The 20,868-nt window shown below is 48.8% G+C and overlaps 1 protein-coding gene across 2 annotated transcripts in view; it reads left to right on the top strand.

Annotated features, from left to right (window-relative positions):
* The first annotated feature begins 803 nt into the window (after positions 1-803).
* The window catches only part of RHOBTB3 (Rho related BTB domain containing 3), a 57,509-nt gene continuing 37,444 nt past the window's right edge, over positions 804-20,868 (top strand). The window contains exons 1-5 of one of the 2 annotated variants that reach the window (XM_062212382.1): positions 804-867; positions 995-1,220; positions 5,439-5,625; positions 16,411-16,562; positions 20,445-20,556. In XM_062212382.1, the coding sequence (XP_062068366.1) occupies positions 866-867; positions 995-1,220; positions 5,439-5,625; positions 16,411-16,562; positions 20,445-20,556 (679 nt within the window). In that variant the 5' untranslated portion in view covers positions 804-865. Of the gene's footprint in view, positions 868-994; positions 1,221-5,438; positions 5,626-16,407; positions 16,563-20,444; positions 20,557-20,868 lie in introns of both variants that reach the window. The other variant, XM_062212381.1, reaches the window with a different exon arrangement.

The raw sequence follows: 20,868 nt of genomic DNA, 5'->3' as shown, positions 1-20,868 counted from the left end.
ATCGTCTAGACTCTCCCCAGCACCCGCATCAGCGAATTAATGGGCGCGTGAACAAAGAGCCCTTTCTGCAGCCGCCTGAATGTGGCTTTCATTCCCCCCCCCCCCGCCCCCACCCCCCGCAGCAGCAGGATTTCGGAAAACAGCCGAAGCGCGTGTAGACCAACTGCACGGCGGCGGACGTGGTCAAACACTTTCTGCCCGGCCCGCAGGGCGATTGGCTGCCCGCTCGGCCAACGGGCGCGCGTCCCCCCACCCCCCAGGCCCCGGGTCCCCAGCCGGGAGGGGGCCTCTCCAGGCGCTCGGGGGGGGGGTGGCGGCGAACTCGCCCCGGGACCCGCGCTTCGGCCTCCCCGCCGCGCCTCCGTGCCCCGGCTGCAGGGCCTCGGCGGGGAGCGCGTCCCCCACCCCACGCCGAGCCCGACCCGGGGCTGGCACGTGCTGCGCCCAAAGGGGGCGGAGGCCCCAGCTCCTGCCCTCCCCAAGGAGGAGGAGGAGGAGGAGCAGCGAGAGGAGGAGGAGGAGGAGGCGGCGCAGCGGCTGGGCGGGAGGCGCGGCCGACAGGGGGCTGCAGAGCGGCCCGCACCCGCGGCGACTCTCGGGTGTCCGCGGGCACTTCCTGAGCTCGGGCAGCGCGCGCCCCGGCCCCCCGGCTCGCACGGCCCGCGCCCCGGCTTCGGCGCGCCCTCCCGCCCGCTGCTGGCTCGCGCGGCCCCGCTGTGCGTCGGCCGCGCCGCGCTGGAGGCGCGCGAGGGGCCGCGGCGGGGATGAGCGGACTGCGGGTAAACACGCCGCCGCCGCCGGGCCCCGCCACGCTGTGAGCAGCCGCCCGGCCCCGCGGCGCCGCCCTGCCCCGCGACCGGACACCATGTACGTACGCGTCGCCGTCCTGCCATTGTCCCCTGCCCGAGCGCGCGCCGTGCGCCCTCGGGGGCTCCCCGCGGGGACCCGCGCCCACCCCGGCCGCTGACCTCGCTGCCTCGCTCTGCCCGTGCAGGTCCATCCACATCGTGGCGCTGGGGAACGAGGGGGACGCGTTCCACCAGGACAACCGGCCGTCGGGGCTCATCCGCACCTACCTGGGGAGGAGCCCGCTGGTCTCGGGGGACGAAAGCAGCTTGTTGCTGAACGCGGCCGGCACGGTCGCGCGGCCCGTGTTCACCGAGTACCAGGCCAGCGCCTTCGGGAACGTCAAGCTCGTGGTCCACGACTGCCCGGTCTGGGTAAGGGGCGGCGGCCGCCCGGGCCCAGGCCGGGGAAGCTCGTCTTTCATTCCCCACCACCTTCCGCCTCGCGTGACCGTGGCGCGTCCGCGTTACCTGCTCGGAGTTGGGAGCTGTGTGTGTGTGTGGGTGGGGGGGGTGGTCCTTGGTTTCGGGGGACAGGGGACCGAGCACATTCTTAGAACGGGCAACCTTTGGTAGACGCGCGGCTGTCACCTAAACGTGCCAATCTCCAAACGGCGCCGCCGGGGTGCACCAGCAGAGAGCAGGGATTTTCATGGCATGTGTTCTAAAAATACAGCTCCTCGCGACACTCGCAAGGCGAAAATACTTCGCCCTGGGACAGTTCAGAAATAGGACCCCTGGAGAGCGGTGGGGGAGGGGCGGAGCACTGACCGCCTGGACTTCCAGCCTTCCTAGTTCCTGCCTTTAATTGCTGTAATAATGCAGATGCTCGCCATCGATCAGGCGTTTGTTTCCAGAGACTCAGACATCAGAAATAGTACGACGGCAGTCCCTCGGAATTGAAAAGAAATCTGTAGAATTGGTGAGAATTAGATGAAGCTCAAACTTCAGGCTGATTTGTGAGAGCTGGATAAGAGGAGAAAGGAACCTGCCTCCCCTCCACACACACACACACACACACGCACTTCTAGTCCACAGTAACATGGGATTTTTAGAGGCGTCACTTAAATCTTATTTGAAAATCAGAGTTCTGCATGTTTCAGCTGGAGGTGACATTTCATAGCAAAAGAAGAAAATGCCAGTGACCCTGTGAGGTTTTACACTGGAGCAGTGAAACTGGATCAGGGCTTTGCGGAACTCACACACCTTTCTAAAGAAAGGCGTAGAATGTGCTTTGAGACATTTCTCCTGCAAGCTCCCTAGCACTGTGTGGAAAGAAAAGATCACTATTGCATACAAGTGCTCACAGAAGAGTTGCGTTAATATGCTAATACATTATGTATGCTAATACACATTAATATGCTCATATGTGTAATAAGTAAAAGCAGACACCCGTCGCTGGGCCAGAGGCTGTGCTGTTCAGAGCAAACATGGGGTGGAACTTAACTGGCTGGCAGCTGTCACTAAGTAAATGAACCATGTCTTTCTCTTTCTTTGTGAAAGATGTGATGGCCTAAAACCTTACTGGTTCGACATGCAGTTGAACCAATATTTGGAGAATAGAATAAATAAGTTTGGGGGAAGTAAAATAAGCTCAATTAGGATGTTAGGATTATCTTTCCTGTTAATCCTTTCCCGTGTTTGGTAGTCGGCGCTTGTGAGCCCGTGGGTTGTGTGTAGAATTAAGTGGAGGGAAGAGGCTCTGGAGTCTGGGTGTTTGCCGTGGACTGGTTGTTAGGGCTCCTTACTCTATCACATTTTCTTTGGTTAGACTGGCAGCACCGAATTTGTAACCTGAAACAATTTTCTGGGTTCGTACTGTCTTCAGACACAGCAGATAACACTGGCAGAGTTACTATGAGGTGGGTGAGATCAGTAGTATAGCTCATCAGAGATAATAAAGCGGGCATTTTGTTACCTATGGATTGAATCAGAGCTTTGAATATAGCGGAACAGATGGAGCACAGATTTTGATATCAAAAGGACCTGATTTCTGATCTGCATCCTGCCACTTCTTTCATCTTGGTTGGTGACGTTGGTTAGTCTCGTACTTGTTTCCAGCCTTCGTTTCTCTCTCTGGACAATCATCCTGAACGCTGCTCCTTAGAGCGTGCTGAGGGGTAACTGAGATGGCACAGGCCAAGTTCTAAGTGTAGAGGCTGATCTCAGGTGGCACTCCATAAGTGGTAACTGCGCTAAGTGTTTATGGCAACTTCAGCATCAGATGTATCGTGCTAAACAAAGTTCAAGGTTTATACCCCTACAATACACTGGGACAGAAAGCCATGTGAGTACTAGGTAGGTACTGTATTTGCAGCCCTACAATCATCCAGCAGAAATTCATTAAAAAAAAAAAAAAAGATGAGTTCAATTCTCCAATGTGGCTCCAAGCCTCGTGTTGCATAACCTCCTGGACAAAGCCCTGGGAGTGATTTGCAAGGAGTGGGAGCACTTGATTTCCTTCATCATTCTAGAAACTGAAGGGGCATTTTCTCTTTGACACAGCTTGAGACGAAATATGTGGTGGCTGCCACAGACTGGAGTGAGACAGTCATGGCTTCCCGACCCTGGTTCTCTCCTTCAGATCCTTAGCCTGCCCTTGGTCCCTTGCTGGGTGTTCCTGGCACTCTTTAAACAAATGTGCCTGAGAACCTTGGAGGTAGCTTGTTATTTAGTGCGCCTGTCTCTTACCCACCCCATTTTTGTGCAGTTACGTTATTAATTTCACACTTGCAGTTCTTTTCCTGTTTACCAAAAGTATTCCCTGAAAGCAGTGAGGTAATGCATTTGTAATTTTCTTGTGCAGGGTCTGAAGCTCTGATTTGTGTTACAAATTAAAAGTATTTATAGTCTTTACATCCCCAATACCACAGAGTTAATGATGCCCAGACCTATTTTTTTCCCATGGTGTTTTTCCTTAAAATACCATCTCATCTCCCTCCTCCACCCCAAACCTCTGGAATTTTGAACTATTTATGGAATTTTTGAACTATCTGGAATGCAAAAAAAAAAAAAAAAACCAGCTACTCATGATTTATTTTCTTGGCGTTAATGTTTAATATTGGCCCTGCTTATATGTAGGTTCTTCTGACTGTTCTCTTTATTTGTGATACAGATACTCTGTTGCACTTGTGTACTTTGAACTTGAGCACTCCATCAGATACAGCGGGATCTGAATGGGCTTTGTGGTTTGGGATTTGAGAATTAGTGTAGCGCTCTGCTGGGAAGTGCTCACTTTGTCTCCTGCTGTTCCCTCCTCCTGTCTCCAGCCCCTTAATACACCCTGCCAAGTTCAAGCCTTTGCCTTTGGCGTTTTGTAGTCCATATATATATATGTTTTTTGGGGGGGGCCCTTTTTTCTGTTTTAAACATTTCAAAATTACTCTGTCCCCTTCCCACTTTCACCAGAGTGTTTATAAGCCCTGAATTTCTTGGAGCTCTGAGCATGCTTGGGTGAGATGGGTTGTGGGGGCGAGGCTCAAGGGAATGCTTGGGAGGGACTGGTGAGAAGCTCTCCCTGCACAAAGGTATGGTTGTGCACTCCAGAATTTTCCATCATAATAGCACAGTTCTGGTTGATTCAAACACTGTTAACCCCGTTTTAAATGACTGTTTCAAAGAGCAAACTTGCAGAGCCCAGCAGTTTGGGATGTGTTAGCCACCTCTAGCTGCCTGTTTCCTTAATCTAGCTTTATGACATCCTAGAAACACATACCAGGGGCCACAGGAAGGGACACGTGGTGATTAATAGTTAACTGGAATATAGGAAGAAAGCTACTTGAGCATATTTGGCAATGAAATTCAGATAACATAAAGGGAGTTTTATTCCACTGGTAGTCACATGAAAACTTGGAAAAATGACTTTTTATAATACTGGAGCTTTAAATTTTTTAGGAACAGTGTCCATAATGAAATCACTTACAGCACAGGAACTAAGATCTCAGAACTAGAAGGGTTCATCCTGAATTTTTCATTTATATGAGCAAAAAACATGAGTTGCAGATACCTCCCTTAGCGTGAAAACACCTTGTAATTAAAACACAGTATCCTTCTATGGAGGCGTACCCCCACCCACCACCACACACATACTGCACATATACTGTCCGGGGATGTGGGAATTTTGCAAATGTGAGTGAAATAGGTGGACACTGCCAAACCCTGCAGTGTGCGTGTGGCTCAGAGCTAGTCCTTTGGGGCATTGTTATTTGCAGTGAGACCCTTGCATCGAATGCCATTATGTTAACATTTCTTTTTTTAAATTAGTAGGGGATAAAAACAGCATTATTTGTAAACAAAGGGCTTATATTGTATGACAGTTATTTGGAAACCTTGCTTATTTCATCACACAAAGATTCTCCAGCTCTCACACCACTGCATGGCTGCTAGACTAAGTGAATAAATAAAAAAATTTCAAAAACAGAGTCAGCGGACTGTGGGCATTTTAAATTTTATGTGGTTATATATTTAAAAATAAATTTATTTTTATGGAACCGCCAAATTACAATCTCGCAAGAACTGTGATGTGTTATAGTTTAGCTCGTGCTTGACTGGAAGATGATAGATGAAAGACAACTGTTTGCATTTTTGGTTTAGGATATTTTTGACAGTGACTGGTACACCTCTCGTAATCTCATTGGAAGTGCCGACATCATTGTGATCAAATACAACGTCAATGACAAGTTTTCGTTCCATGAAGTAAAAGATAATTACATCCCAGTGATCAAAAGAGCGCTGAATTCCGTTCCAGTCATCATTGCTGCTGTTGGCACCAGACAAAATGGTAAGTGTTTAAATTTTCTTTATTTTTTTTAATAAATGGAGTTGCCACATTAATTTTAAATAGAGCCATGTTTATAAATGATGAGTACGGTTTTAGTGTTTGAACATGGGGGTTCATCACCAGGTGTGCTAGTGAGACCCCCAAGGAGAGGGTCAGAGGCTGCTGTGATCCCAATAGGTACAACCCTGTCATCTCAGCTGCTTTCTACGGAGGGGAACGAAGTATGTTCTTTGGTTGCCTCCAAGTACTAGGCCCACACTGAGCCCTACAGAGTTTTCTGACATCCCAGCATCCGCCCAGTTGGGAAGGAGAAATTGGCCACATAGAGATGTTGGTGTGGGAGCAGGACTTCTGTGTAGTGATCAGTGAGCCACAGCCCCACCCAAGAGGAAGAGTGATGGGCCCCACGGCTGCTGATGGGGCCTTTGCCTCGATGTGTGTGCCTGTCCGTGTCCCAGAATTCCCTCTGACCGGCGGGTGTTTTCCAGATCTTGGTGGTGTCTCCTCAGCAAAGCTGCCTTGAAAAGCTGGCTTGTAGTCATGCCTTTTGGACTTTGTCATTGAGACAGAGCAAAGGGAAGGACACAGAGGTCACCAAGGCACAGCCTAACTCCCTTTTACGCTTGCATGCGTCCATCCATCCTCCCAACACACATCGGAGCCTGGCACTGTCTCGGTGCGCCAGAGGGCTCCCGCGGGCCCCTTCCTAGGTAATGACACCTCTCCTTGCAGGTAACTGCTGGGCTGACTTCTAACCACACTTCCTGCCGGTGGAATTACACAGTATGTAGCGTCTTGTGTTTGGCTAATTTCAGGTGGCACAGTGCTTTTGAGGTCCACCCACGCCATGCTGCCAGTAGTTTGCTTTTTGATTGCTGGGTGTTACTCCATTGTGTGCCTTCTGCTACTGATGATACTGGGGTTGTTTCCTAGGAGTGGGCTGTTGGGCCACAGGGTCGGTTTGTGTTTCTCATGAACAGGTACAGCTGAAGCAAACTTGACCCTCCTTTGACCTCACATCCCTTCTACTTCCCTCTCTTTGTTTTATTTCTGGTCAGGGTTCTTGAAAGGGTCATCCGTACTTCCTGAGACCACTTCCTAGTCATTCTTCAGTCTGACCTCTACTTGCACAATTACATCACGTCCATGCACGCTCTGCGTGGCCGGTTGTATCCTTATTGCCACATGCAGGGTGTTCTGGTAATGGCGCTGTCTTTGAGATTATCCAGATGTGAGGAGTCAGACGGGTCCATAGGAAGTGAGGTTGGTCCTGGAGGAAAATGAGGTAACGGGGGTCCCTCTTAAGAGGGTCTAAAATGCTTGTTTCCCCAAAAGTGATCTTTAGCAAGATCGAAGTGCCTATCCCAATCCTTGGGAGCTTCAGTCTTATGAGAATAGCGGGGGAGGGGTAATTCCACCCTTCCGATGATGGTGTTTTGCCTTACCATGAGCAAGCTAGACAGGACAGGCAAGGTGACAATCCCAGACTTCTGATGGCTTTTGTCTCTGCTTTCTAACTCACTGTTAGCAGCTGATCTGGGTTTTGCTTTGTTTTGTTTTCCCGAAAAAGTGTGCTTAAAAGACTCAGACCCTCACAGTTCAGGCAGTCTGCCCCTCTTGTAGCCCCCCTCCTCTCTGATCACTCCAGCAGGAAGTTTCTGGTTCAGATGAATCTTGCTTTTTCTCTCTGCTTTGTCTGTGTGGAAATTCTTCTTTCTTTTTTCTGCCGCCATTTTTCCTGTAACACATACACGCCTCTGCCTCCACTTTATAAAGCTGTTCTTTCTTTGCTGGCCTCGAATTCTGTCTTTATGGGTTCCTGCACACATCCCCATGTCAGGGAGTGGCTTCCAGGATTGTTTTTTTGGCCTGTCCTTGCTCTTTGCCTAGACCATGAACCTGCTAACGCATGCCCTCACCTCCTTTGTCCACACACCAATGATTGTCCACTCTGTGTCTCTGTTCCAGACTCTCTTCTGACCCCTGTATCCATAGACATTGCAGTCCTGCTGAGTCTGCCGCCTTGGTGCGCGATGCAAAGCCATCGCCTAAGCTGGAATCACCCCAGATCAAGCTCCCTCTTCCATTCCTCGTGTCCAGTTGATGAAGAAGCTCTTTTGATTTTATATTTTAGATAAATGTGTATCTCACTGCTTTCTCGTCATTGGATTTCAGTTCCTAATCATTTAATTATCTGTGACAGTGGCATTCTTTTTGGTTTCCTATAAAAGGGCGGTTGCGGATTTTTAGGGCCTAAAACTTAACACAATTTCAGAGGTTCTTTGTAAAGGAAAAAAATGCAATCACAGATACATACTAGGTGGCTTCAAAAAGTTTGTGGAGGAATGGCATTAAAAGATAAATTTTTCTTGGTGCAAGAAGTTTTGAAATCCTTTTTTTTTGCTTTTTCATAATCTACATTTTTCCATGAACTTGTTGAAGCCCCCTTATATACATATATAAGAATATAATACATATATTATAATAAATATGTTAATGAAATAATATTAATAAGTATGTAATATTAAGTATATTAATAAATATAATAAAAATATTTAGAATGAGGGAAATAAAAGCACACTGATTATAAACGCTGTCAGGTGCCACACTTACAAGGTGTTTGTTATTGAGCTGCCGGGCACGTCTATAACTGTTACTTTGGGGGCTGCATTGTCTGTGATTGCCTCTGCGTGGGATGACCACTTTGTGACACTGTGTGCATGGCAGAAGAGGCATGGGTGTTCTCCCAGCATGTTTCTGCCTTCTGCAGGCTCCCTGGCCTCAGACACCCAGGGCTGTGTGTGTTGATGTTTCCGCCAAGCATCCTTTGTCCGGAAGTCTGCACTGTGGGTGGCAGAGCATTCCTGCTCCAGGGGGCAGTTATCAAGACACTTAGCTGTAGAAGGAAGTGACTGCAAACCACACATCATAGCTCCCGAAGCCCAAATTCCCCTTGGCAGCATTCTCAAGATGCCCCCGGTTGCTCCTAACCTACATGACCTAGGGGAACTGAGTCAGATTGGGAAGAGACAATGTCTTCACCATGTAGAGTGAAGAAATTTATTTTATATGCTTTATAAAGGCATAAGATTGTGTGAGAGAACACAAATTGTGCACCTCATGGGATTCCTTGTCCCCGCATCACTTTCGCACGCATTGTCTAAGGACATGACCATTCTGTTAGCCACACGACAGTCATCGCTCAGGATGTCTTTTGTCAAATGGGTCAGTTTGAATCAGCTTCTGTATACACACATTTGCTACTGAAAATTCTGATGCTCTGGGGGTGTTCATTATTTCAGGTGTCATTGCTGTTGGACCTTTTCATTGGATAAAGCCAGAGATCTTATATATATATATATATATATATATATATATATATATGTTACAGGTTTCCACTGATACCCTTATTCCAATCCAGTGTCTGCCTCTCACTTCCGTAACTTTCTGTTACAGTCCTTACCTGAAATCCAGAATCCTTCATGATCCAGCCTCTGACGTCTTGTAGAACCCTGTTGGACCCAGTGCCCTGTGTCTCATGTACCAGTCACACAGAGCTCCTTGAGAACTTAGCATCCTTGGGTCTTGGAAGTCTCGGCCCTCTGACTTTTGACGCCCATCTACTGTGTCTTCTCCTCTCGGGACTCTAACTGGGCAGCGTTGGCACTTAGGGATCTTTTGTGCCATCCTCTTGTCTTTTTTTCATGTTTCCTGCCCCTATCTTTATGGGAGAGTTCCTTGGCCTTGGTTTCTTAGCTTACACCTTAGTTCTGCTGTGTCCACTCTGTGTTCTTCAATTTGCTGTTTCAGTACCTTTTCATATCCAAGACCTCTAATTGTTTCCTTTCATTATTTTGTATTCTTAGGATGCAAAATACAAAACAAAACAAAAACCAAAAAAACCCACAAACTCCTCAGGGTGATTATACTTAATAATTTTGTCTTGAGTGGTCCCTTTCGTCTGGTTTTGAGTTGGTGTTCTAGGTCTTTCCATCTGATGATATTTTCCGTCACGGGAAGGACGCTTCTGAAACTCGGGGTTGTTCTCCGTTTGCCAACCTGGCCTGTGTACCTGTTCTGTTGCATGGGTGTCTTCATCTTCCCCTGCCCTCTGCTCTGGGGGCTGGGGTGGGGGTGGGAACACACTCAGGGTCCTCCGCAGGCCTGGCTGTCGCCCTCTGCTCTCTGCCCCAGCCAGCCTCAGTCAGTTGCTTATAGGCCTTGTGCCCGTCTTCGTGAGCAGTGGCCACTCTGGGTGCTGTGGAGTGTGCGAGGTCCACCTCACTGTGGGCTTCAGGCTCCTCTCTGGTCCGGGGCTCTTACCTGCCTGCGTTCTTATCAGGTACAGCTCGTCTCTGGCTGATGAGATCTCTTTCCTCTGCGTTTGCGCCTGTTGCTCTGTCTTCAGCCCTCTCTTCTCCCTCTCCTCCTATTTCTTTCCTCCCTTCTTCATGTCCTTGTTTCTGAGACTTGGCAGAGCAGGGAGCTCCCATGTGGCTGCTTCTGCCATCCACCCTGAAACCAGAGTGAGTGCGTTCCTGTTTCCCTCTCCTCGGCCCTCTCCGGGATCCAAGGCCTTCGGGCACAGCTGCCAGCCGTGTCTGCACGGCACGTCCATACTCGCCCTTTAAAGTCACTGAGTTTCCAGGGGAGCTTCCCTGACGCCCACGGGGCAGAGTTCGCTTCCTCTCGGTCTGTGGCGGTGGTGGCTTTGTGCACCTGCAGTCTAGTGCTTGCTCCGTCCTGCTGAATTGTCGGCAGTCCTGTCAGGATTCAGAGGACAACACATTTCTTTTATCTTTGCCTCTTTATATCCTTAGTGCTTGAAGTGTGGTGAGAGTTCTCAGTGAATATTTTGTTCAGTAAGTGAATGGTTTTATGGATGACCTAAGGACGTGGAAAAAAATGATTTTACTAGTGAGATGAAATTAATGTACCTAGTAAGGTGCGAATACAAGAAGTCACTACAGAGCGGAATCTGGCTGTTATTCAAGGACCCTTGCCTACTGCACCCACGCCGCCCCTCATCCCGAGCAGCTGTGCTGGGTGCCTGTGCCCTGATTCTCTTGCAACTCCTATTAGAACTAGTTCCACACGTGCTGTCGTTTTCGTCTCTTTCCGTGTTACACCTGCTTTTGACAAGCTTTACTGCGTGGATGTCTTCATCGTACTCGGCTCTGAATACATTGTTGGCCTTGACTAAATATTGAATCTGTCTTTCAAGAAGAGATTTTTTTTTTCCAGAATGTGCCCAACATGGATTCGCAGCCTCCAGCTCCCAAAAACAGACATATCCTATCTTTGAGTTATTTTTGAAGCTGCGATAGAGCCCCATACATTGCTCAGCTAGCATTTGGGAAAATAATTTCTAACCCTTCAAGCGCTGGTAACATTGTACAGATCACCGTACAGGTTCCCAAAGCTGCAGCTTGCTTTGAAGGAGGTGCCATTCTTATGACTGCCAGTTACATTGTGTTTGGTGTTATAAAAAGTTAGGTATTATGCGGAAACATTCTGCAAGGTAACATATGAAGGGGACAGAGGCTGCTGGTTCATGGAGTCATGGTGACTTCAGGAACCATAAGTTACAGTTACTTGGGGCCCTTTGATCTGTTAACATTTCTAATAAGAATGTATCAAATCCTGGAATGTTTCTGTTGGTTCTTCTGCTATAGCCAACACAAGTTAGAGTCTTAGATTATACGATAGTACTTCGAAAAGTTCATGGTGGTTGGTGTTAGTGTATCCTGGGTTCACATCTCAGCTCTGCCTTGGATTCCAGCTTCTAGCTAATGCACCCCTCAGGAGGCAGCATGTGATAGCTCAAGTCGCTGCCACCCACAAGGGAGACCTGGATTGAGTTCCTGGCTCCTGGCTTTGACCCAGTGCAGCCCAGCTGTTGCAAGCTTTCAGGGGAATGAGCCAGTGGGTGGATACCTGACGTCCTCTCCCTGTGTGTCTCTCTGCCTCTCAGATTTTTACAGGTTCACAGAAAAATTGAATTAGAAGATGTTTATTTTGCTGCAAAAATTCTTGAAATCCATGCATAATTTATTCATGATTAATATTGTGACCTTTTTAGAGCTCATTGATAGGGAAGATCATGCAAATGGTTCAGAAGAGAATCACAAAATAACTAACTGGGAACAAAAGCCTGTGCAGGAGGTTTTAAGAAATACTGTTTCAGGGGCTGGTGTGGAGGCTGCAGCAGGTTAAGCCACTGCCTGCCACACTGGCATCCCAGATGGGTGTTTGTGCAGGTGCCGGGTGCCCCACTTCCCATCCAGCTCAGCTCATGTGCCTGGGAAGGTCTGAGTGCTTGTACCCTTGGATGTTGTGGCCAATTGGGTAGTGAGCCAGCTGATGGAACATCTCTCTCTCTGTCTCTCCCTCTCTCTGTAACTCTGCCTTTCGAATAACTAAATAAATCTTAAAAAGAAAGAAACACTAGAGCCCCAAGGAAAGGCAGGTAGCCATGTGGCAAGTGACAGCCCAACGTGCCGTACAGCCAAGGCGTGGTTTTCCTTTTAGAGAATGATTGAGAAGCATCTCTTCAGTGATGGGGGAGGCGCAGGGATCTGCCACGAAATGGAGCTTTCTGGGCGCGGTGTCAGCAAGATGCTCCTGGCTCCTGGCCGTGGAAACCCATTCAGCTGGCTGCAGCCTGGAATGAGTGCTGTCCCCCCACCCCCACCCCCATCAAGGGTGTTTGTTAAAAATTATTACACGTCACGTTCATTTCATTTTTCCCTTGAAACGCTACTGACGTGGCCTGCCTTTTGTCCAGACATAAAGTCTCCTACGACAGTCTGCCTACACACCCATTCCATCGGCATAAGGAGGCCTTTGTGAACATAAGCAGGCCTCTGTCTCCAGCAAAGTCAAGGCGCTGTTCACGGAGGGTTTGTCCAGAATGCAACATACTGACCGGTTCCTTTAGGCTGAATTCACATGAACACTTGCTCTGTTCCAAACCTAAAATGATCTCAGACAACGGAGAGAAAAGCCAGGTTAGAACATAGCACATTGTGTAGAGAGCCCAGCCTTACTTCCTCTAAACCATGGTTGTCTTTGAAATCAGTGATTTCTTTACTCAAACTAAATTTTTTAAGAAAGATGCATTTATTTATTCAAGGCGGAGTTAGAGAGAGACAGAGAGACAGAGAGATCTTGCATTCACTGGTTCACTCCCCAAATGGCTGCAATAGCCAGGGCTGGACCAGGCCAAAGCCAGGAGCCTCTAACTCCATCCAGGTCTGCTACCTGGGGAACAGGGGCCCAAGCACTTGGGCCTCTTCTACTGCTTTCCCTGGTGCATTAGCAGGGAGCTGGATTGGAAGTGGGGATAACCAGGACTGGAACTGGCATTCGTATGGGATGCCAGTGTTGCAGGCGGCAGCTTAACCCACCGCGCCACCATGCCAGTCCCTAAACCAAATTTTTATCTTATTTTTTGATGTCACTTTTGTCAGGGGGAGTAAGTAGCATGTGTCACCCACAGGGAGATTGGGGTGAATCCATCACTTCTGAGAGCCCCACTTTTCTTCTCTGTAAGGATGTGAATACCCGGCTTCTGAGCTCCTGCTGCTCCCAGTGAAACCAGAATGACCTAAGGGTTGAGTGTTTGGCACCCAGTGTAGATGTTGCCTGGGACATATGGCCACATCCCACATGGGAGTTCCTGGGTTTCAGGTCTGGCTCTGCTTCTGCTTCCTGCTAATGCACTCCCTGCGAGGCTCAAGTGCGTGGGTCCCTGCTACCCACAGGGGAGACCCAGATGTAGTTCCAGGCTTTTGGCCTTGGCCTGGATGTTGCTGGGAGTGAACCAGCAAATAAATGGAAGATCTCTTTCTCCCTGGCTTTCAAATAAATAAAAATAAAATAAATGGTCTAAGCAGTGTGGGTGTGTGGGTGGGTGGGTGGGTGTGGGTGTCTTTGCATGCAGTGTGTACATTGTAACTTGCAGAGTTACTTGCATGTGCACTACACATCCTTGGAGCACAGCCCTCAGGGACCTCTGTGTGCCCCAGCTGTCTGCAGGTTTTGGGAGGAAGTCTGTGTGTGCTGCCGGAAGAGGCTCCCATGCCCTGTCAGGCCCCTGAACTCGCTCCCTCGCTTTCCAGGCCCATGGGCTGCTGACGGCACGTGGCTGAGACCCATCCTGCTGGTGGATGCTGCCTTGCCCACGGTTATTCTCCTATGGGCACAGCCCTCACCTAATTCCTGGTCGCTTTAGGCATGGGATACAAAGGCCCAGCTGCTTGTCTTCAGATGAGGAGCAGCTCTAAGGGCCGGCTGAACTCCAGCCCCTTGGAGGACCAGTTTTGGCCTCCTCTGAGCTGCATCACAGGCCAGATTCCCCTCTGCCCAGTCCTGTATCCCTCAGCCCAGAGAGATGTGTTCCCAAGCTCACCCCCCCAGGGGTGCAGCCCACAGTCATGTGAATTGCTAGTGTGAACTTTACCCTCCTTCGACCTGGCCAACTTTTGAACCATGATGTGTCTGTTTTGGTTGTGCAATCAAGGCTGGCCCAGGAAGACGGAAGATAGAGCTTTAGGTTCTCAAGGGGATTGGCTCCTTTATATATCTGAAATATATATCTGGGGAATGTTCTTACAGCCAGGTGATCTATACATGCCCAGACCTGGGACTGTGTGTGCCACAACCATGCATCTTGGGACAGTTCATTTTTTATGTAAATACTTTTTATTCCTTCACTTTAACATTTTTTAATTTTAAAAGGTAAAGAGTGATTAAATTTGATCTCTGAAATTGAATGCATTAGAATCTAGTGACTGAAATATCTGATTTAATAAGAATGTATTGCATAAGAAATTTATGTAGAGTGGCAGTTTTGCAGCCTTAAAAACCAGGTCAAGGGACCAGCATTGTGCTGCAATGGATTGAGCCACCCACTTGGGATACCTGCCTCCCACGTCGGAGTCCTGGCTGCTCTGTTTCCTATCCACCTTCCTGCTAGTACTTCCTGGGAAGGTTCCTGCCACTCACGTGGGAGACCCAGCTGGAGTTCAGGTTCCTGGCTTCAGCCTGGCGCAGCCCTGGCTATTGCAGCATTTGGGGAGTGAATGGGAGGTCTCTCTCTCTCTCTGTGTCTCTGCCTCTATCCTTCCTACTCTGCCTTCAGTTAGATGAAAATAAAGACACACTTTTAAAAATCAGATCAAAATGAGGCTCCTATTAAAAGTGGAAGGTTTATTCAAACCTGATGAACGTGAGGGGTCTTGAAAAATTTGCATTATCTTTTAATGGCATTTCCCATGAGCTGCTTGAAAAGCTTAATGCCACAATGAAAAAAAGAAGGCGACCCACTGATTTTCAGGTTTCTGTGGGGAACCAAGGTGTTAAGCTTATTTTCTTTCCTACCAGCTTAGAAACACTGATATTAGGCCAGCACCGTGGCTCAATAGGCTAATCCTCCACCTGCGGTGCCGGCACACTGGGTTCTAGTCCCGGTCGGGGTGCCGGATTCTGTCCCAGTTTCCCCTCTTCCAGGCCAGCTCTCTGCTGTGGCCAGGGAGTGCAGTGGAGGATGGCCCAAGTCCTTGGGCCCTGCACCTTCATGGGAGACCAGGAGAAGCTGGCTCCTGGCTTTGGATTAGCGTGGTGCGCTGGCCACAGCGCGCAGGCCGCGGCGGCCATTGGAGGGTGAACCAACGGCAAAAAGGAAGACCTTTTTCTCTGTCTTTCTCTCTCACTGTCCATTCTGCCTTTAAAAAAAAAAAAAAAAAAACAAAAAACACTGATATTGGAGAATGTCGATGTTATATAAAAAGAAAAGCAGGTCTGCCATGGCAGTGGTTGGTTTAATTCCTGTGCTAGCTTTGGTGATAGCCATTTGCTTAATCTTAAGAGTCTCCTCTTTTTTTTTTTTTTTAAGATTTATTTTATTTATTTGAAAGAGTTAAAGAGAGAGGTAGAGACAAAGAGAGAGGTCTTCCATCCGCTGGTTCACTCCCCAATTAGCCACAATGGCTGGAGCTGTGCCGATCTGAAGCCAGGAGCTTCTTCCAGGTCTCCCACGCGGGTACAGAGGCCCAAGCACTTGGGCCATCTTCTACTGATATCCCAGGCCATAGCAGAGAGCTAGATCAGAAGAGGAGCAGCCGGCCGGCGCCGCAGCTCACTAGGCTAATCCTCCGCCTTGCGTTGCCGGCACACCGGGTTCTAGTCCCGGTCGGGGCACCGATCCTGTCCCGGTTGCCCCTCTTCCAGGCCAGCTCTCTGCTGTGGCCAGGGAGTGCAGTGGAGGATGGTCCAAGTGCTTGGGCCCTGCACCCCATGGGAGACCAGGATAAGCACCTGGCTCCTGCCATCGGATCAGCGCGATGCGCAGGTCGCAGCGCGCCTACCGCGGCGGCCATTGGAGGGTGAACCAACGGCAAAAGGAAGACCTTTCTCTCTGTCTCTCTCTACTGTCCACTCTGCCTGTCAAAAATAAAAAATAAATAAATAAATAAATAAATAAAAAAAAGAGGAGCAGCCGGGACTAGAACTGGCACCCATATGGGATGCCGGCGCTTCAGGCCAGGGCTTAACCTGCTGCGCCTCAGCGCCGGCCCCAATAGTCTCCTCTTTCCTAAGATGCTGTTTATTCTTCCTGCAGTTAGTGTGTGTTGATGTTGTGACCACCCCGGGAGCGTTGCTGGTTTGTATTGAGTCTCGTGGAGAGTGGTTCTGGTGTGAGCTCTTCATGGGCTGGTCCATGTTCCCACGGTACATTTCTTTCCTGTTTAACCTCAAAGTTCCCCTTCCTTTTCCCAGAAGAATTGCCCTGCACATGCCCGCTGTGCACCTCAGACCGAGGGAGCTGCGTCAGCACCACCGAAGGCATCCAGCTGGCCAAGGAGCTAGGCGCCACCTACCTCGAGCTGCACAGCCTCGATGACTTCTACATCGGAAAGTACTTCGGGGGAGTGGTGAGTCCTTCCTCAGCCTCTCGGGCTGTTTGCCGGCCATCGGCCATGGCTTTCGCTGTTAACAGCGTGGTGAGTCTCAGCTTGACAAGCAGAATGAGAGGAAGCAGCCAAGGGCTTTTCAGAGTAAAGTCATCATTGTGTTTTCTTTGCACATGAAAGCTTTTCTGTTCAGTGCGACATTGTGGAATTTGTCAGGCGGTGGCATTTTATATACATTGGCAATATAAATGCCAATGGCTCTAATTCACATCAGAAGCATGTTTACCTGCATACACGTGTGACGTGGGCCTCGTGGGAGTCTAGACAGCTTGAACATGTGTGGCAGCCTGAACCAGCAGGCCCTGACAGTTCTCTTTCATGGCCATCGCTAGTTGAAAAGAATTTTTCTTCCTCCTGTGCGTGTGCTTTGGCAAGATGGTCTGTCCTCCTCATCTTCTCGTGGCGCACACGGATTCCGAGGACCGGCTGCGTGGAGAGCTGCTCGCTGACAGGGAGCCGGCGTTTGCTTGCCCCATTTGCTTGCTCCGTTGCACTGATCCGTGCAGTCATCTCGTGGCTCACCTGAGCACAGCGCCTCCTGTGAAACGCTGGGGCTGGGGCCTCGGGGAATACTGAGGACTTGTATCCTTAAGGAACCCTCTCTCCGAGAAGGGACTCCTCTCAGCAGATGAGTCTGGAAAACATCCATGAGAGGTTACACCAGAGGCAACACTGCACTAAGCAGGAGTCCTTGGGAATTCTCTCTCAGTTCCTTTGTTCCTCGTTGAGTCTTCTTTCCAATATTCTAGAATATTCATTATGTAAATTCAGGTTGAACTGTTGATGCAACCACAGATGACTAGAAAACTCCTTGTTTCTGGAGTTAGCTAAACTGAGTATGAAAAGACTAAATATAAATGATACTGATTTTTATCAAATATAAGTGACTTATTGACTCAGTAACATAAAGAAATATAATAATAATACAGTGTTAAAGAAGGCATACTGGCATCCCTGTTGTTACCATTGGAAGAGTATTTTTGTTTCATTTATAGTGATAAGCAATGGATAGAAAGAAAGAGGTGAAATACAATCTTCCTGTCAAACAGATAACATTTTAGGGGCTTAAAAAACCTTAATTTGGGCCCGGTGCCATGGCTCACTTGGTTAATTCTCCACCTGCGGCGCTGGCATCCCATATGGGTGCCGGGTTCTAGTCCCGGTTGCTCCTCTTCCAGTCCAGCTCTCTGCTGTGGCCCAGGAGTGCAGTGGAGGATGGCCCAGGTGCTTGGGCCCTGCACCCGCATGGGAGACCAGGAGGAAGCACCTGGCTCCTGGCTTTGGATCGGCACAGTGCACCGGCCGTAGCAGCCATTTGTGGGGGTGAACCAATGGAAGGAAGACCTTTCTCTCTCTCTGTCTGTAACTCTACCTATCAAATAAATCAATAAATAAATCTTTAAAAAAAACACAAAACCTTAATTTGGTCAAGAACTGTGCATTTCCCTGCAATTCCTGGGGAGCTGGGAAAGCAATGGTTTGATTACATTGCTTCAATGCCTTCATGGATTCCTTTGGGAGCAGTGGGCCCTTGCTGCCCGTTGTGAGACCCTGAACCAGACGGCTGATGCTTAGCACCATTCTTCCCAACTGTGACTCCCACATTCTCTTCTCTCTTCCCTCCTTGCGTCTCTGTCTGGCTAACACCTGATGTTGCACTTAGGTTTAGAAGCATGGTGAGAATTGAGCTGGTCAGGCTTGAGAGACAGACATAGTAGGTTCTTTTTTTGTAAACTCCAGACTTGCTGAGAATATGAACACGATGATCTGTTTTCCAACTGAAATCTTGAGGGGGGAAAGAATCATGGTATTAGCAATCCTGTGGATGGAGATGATCATACTGCAGTGAAAGGAACCCTTGAAATCTTGTGAGCCAGGGATGGATGGAGAACTGGGCAGTACTCCTTCTAACAGCAGGACTGGGTAAGGGGACACCTGCCCTTGGGCTTCAGACAGCCCCTTCGGGCCCTCAGCCAGCTGCACCCCTCCCCACAGCTCACAAGTCCATGGAGCCACAAGAGAGTATTCCCAGCTGGAGGTGCTACCTCTCCCTTGTAGACCAGCTCTGTCCAGTATGGTACCACCAGCACATGTGACTGTTGATGTTTGCATTAATTAAAGCAAAGCAAAGCAACTATTATCCTTTAGATAATAGTTATATTTCAGGGGCTCTGCAGCTACAGGTGACTGGTGCCCACTCTGTTGAATAGCGTGCACATTACTGAACATTTGCATCAATGCAGAAAGTTCTATTGGGCAGCACTGAGACCATGCTCCCAAACCAGGATTCTCTGGCCTGGAAGGCCCTGTGCTGGGTCTGTCCTCTTAAAGGTGGGCCACATTGCTGTGTGTGCATCGCTAGGCCTGAGAGATGGCCCAGGGGAGGCTGTTTATGGAGGACAGTGGAATAGGGGGTGGACAGAGTTCCTGGTGGGATGGAGCAGGCGGCCTTGGGGCCCAGGAGTTCAGGGCCAGCTCTGCCTGTGTTGCATGAAACACTGGGGAGTCTGAGAACTGAAACCTAAATCTGCCCAGCCAGGTCTTTCTCAAAGCAGGAGTAGAGAATACTTTGTATCTAACAGTTTGTTCTCTTGATATAATGTTTAAATACCTGTGTATGTGGTAGTGGGATGCCCTTTGGACTTCAGCTCCCAGGCCTGGGGTTATGTACATATATGTGGATAAGACTTTTCTTTTGTAAAGTCAAGGACACATTTCAGAAAAACTTGTTCAAGAGGAAAAAGGGAAGTTTCCTAACTGATAAGAACATCTATAGTGGCCGGAGCCGCGGCTCACTAGGCTAATCCTCCGCCTTGCGGCGCCGGCACACCGGGTTCTAGTCCCGGTCGGGGCACCGATCCTGTCCCGGTTGCCCCTCTTCCAGGCCAGCTCTCTGCGTGGCCAGGGAGTGCAGTGGAGGATGGTCCAAGTGCTTGGGCCCTGCACCCCATGGGAGACCAGGATAAGCACCTGGCTCCTGCCATCGGATCAGCGCGATGCGCAGGTCGCAGCGCGCCTACCGCGGCGGCCATTGGAGGGTGAACCAACGGCAAAAGGAAGACCTTTCTCTCTGTCTCTCTCTCTCACTATCCACTCTGCCTGTCAAAAAAAAAAAAAAAAAAAAAAAAAAAAAAAAACATCTATAGACATTGAGCCAGATCTGCTTCTGCCTTGAATTTTACTGGTATTAATTGCTGTGGTTGTCCAGTGAAAAAAATTGAGTTATATAACTGTAGTGCATGGTTTTCTTTATTTCTTTTCTCCCCCCCACCTTTTTTTTTTAAAGATTTATTTATTTGAAAGGCGGAATTAGAGAGAGGTAGATAAGGGAGTGAGTGAGAACTTCCCCAAATGGTTGCAATGGGTGGATCAAGGCCAAGCTGAAGCCAGATGCCCAGAACTCCATTCAGGTCTTCCACCTGGGTGGCAGGGGCCCAAGCACTTGAGTCATTTCTGCTGCTTTCCTAGGCCCATCAGCAGGGAGCTGGATTGTAAGTGGAGCAACTGAAACCCCATCTGGCACTCATGGGATGCTAGTGTTGCAGGCTTTGGCTTAACCTGCTGTGCTCCAGTGCCAGCCTTGTGAGTAGTGTTCTTGATTATCCAAGAGAACAAACAGTTCCTTATTCAAAGGATTGGTAGTTTATGGGTGTTTAGATAAGGTACAATCTGTTCCACTGGGGATTTTTAATTAAAAAAAACTATTTACATGTGCTTGATAACGCACACACAGAGATGGTACTGACATAAAAAACATGGAACACGGCGTATGAGATGTGGGGTGCAGTAGTCATGTCAGATACTTGTGTTGTACCTTTAATTAAAGTTTGGTTTCTGTTTTAGTTGGAGTATTTTATGATTCAAGCCTTGAATCAGAAGACAAGTGAAAAAATGAAGAAAAGAAAAATGAGCAGCTCCTTTCACGGAATTAGACCACCTCAGCTTGAACAGCCAGGTGCATTTATTAGCCAGTGTCTAGACATTCGTGTGTGTGTGTTACAAATCTTTTCTCACAGCTCTCAGGACAATTCTCATACTGGAGCCTGCTTAGGACCCCCCCTGGCATTCTGATTCAGTTCATCTGGGACGGGGCTTGGAATATACTTCTTAACTAAACTTGCCGGGGATGCTGAAGCAGTGGGACTTGGACCACAGTTCGATATATAAGTCTTTTAGCAGTTTGGGCTCCTGGTGTGTGTTCTGAATTAAAGCCCAAGACATAACTCCAAGTGTAATGCATGAACCCTAGTCAGAAACTGGGTCAGTG

The sequence above is a fragment of the Lepus europaeus genome, chromosome 15 (assembly GCF_033115175.1).
Source record: "Lepus europaeus isolate LE1 chromosome 15, mLepTim1.pri, whole genome shotgun sequence".
Classification (NCBI taxonomy): domain Eukaryota; kingdom Metazoa; phylum Chordata; class Mammalia; order Lagomorpha; family Leporidae; genus Lepus; species Lepus europaeus.
The sequence above is the reverse complement of the archived record's forward strand: the minus strand, read 5'-3'. Positions and strand labels throughout refer to the sequence as shown.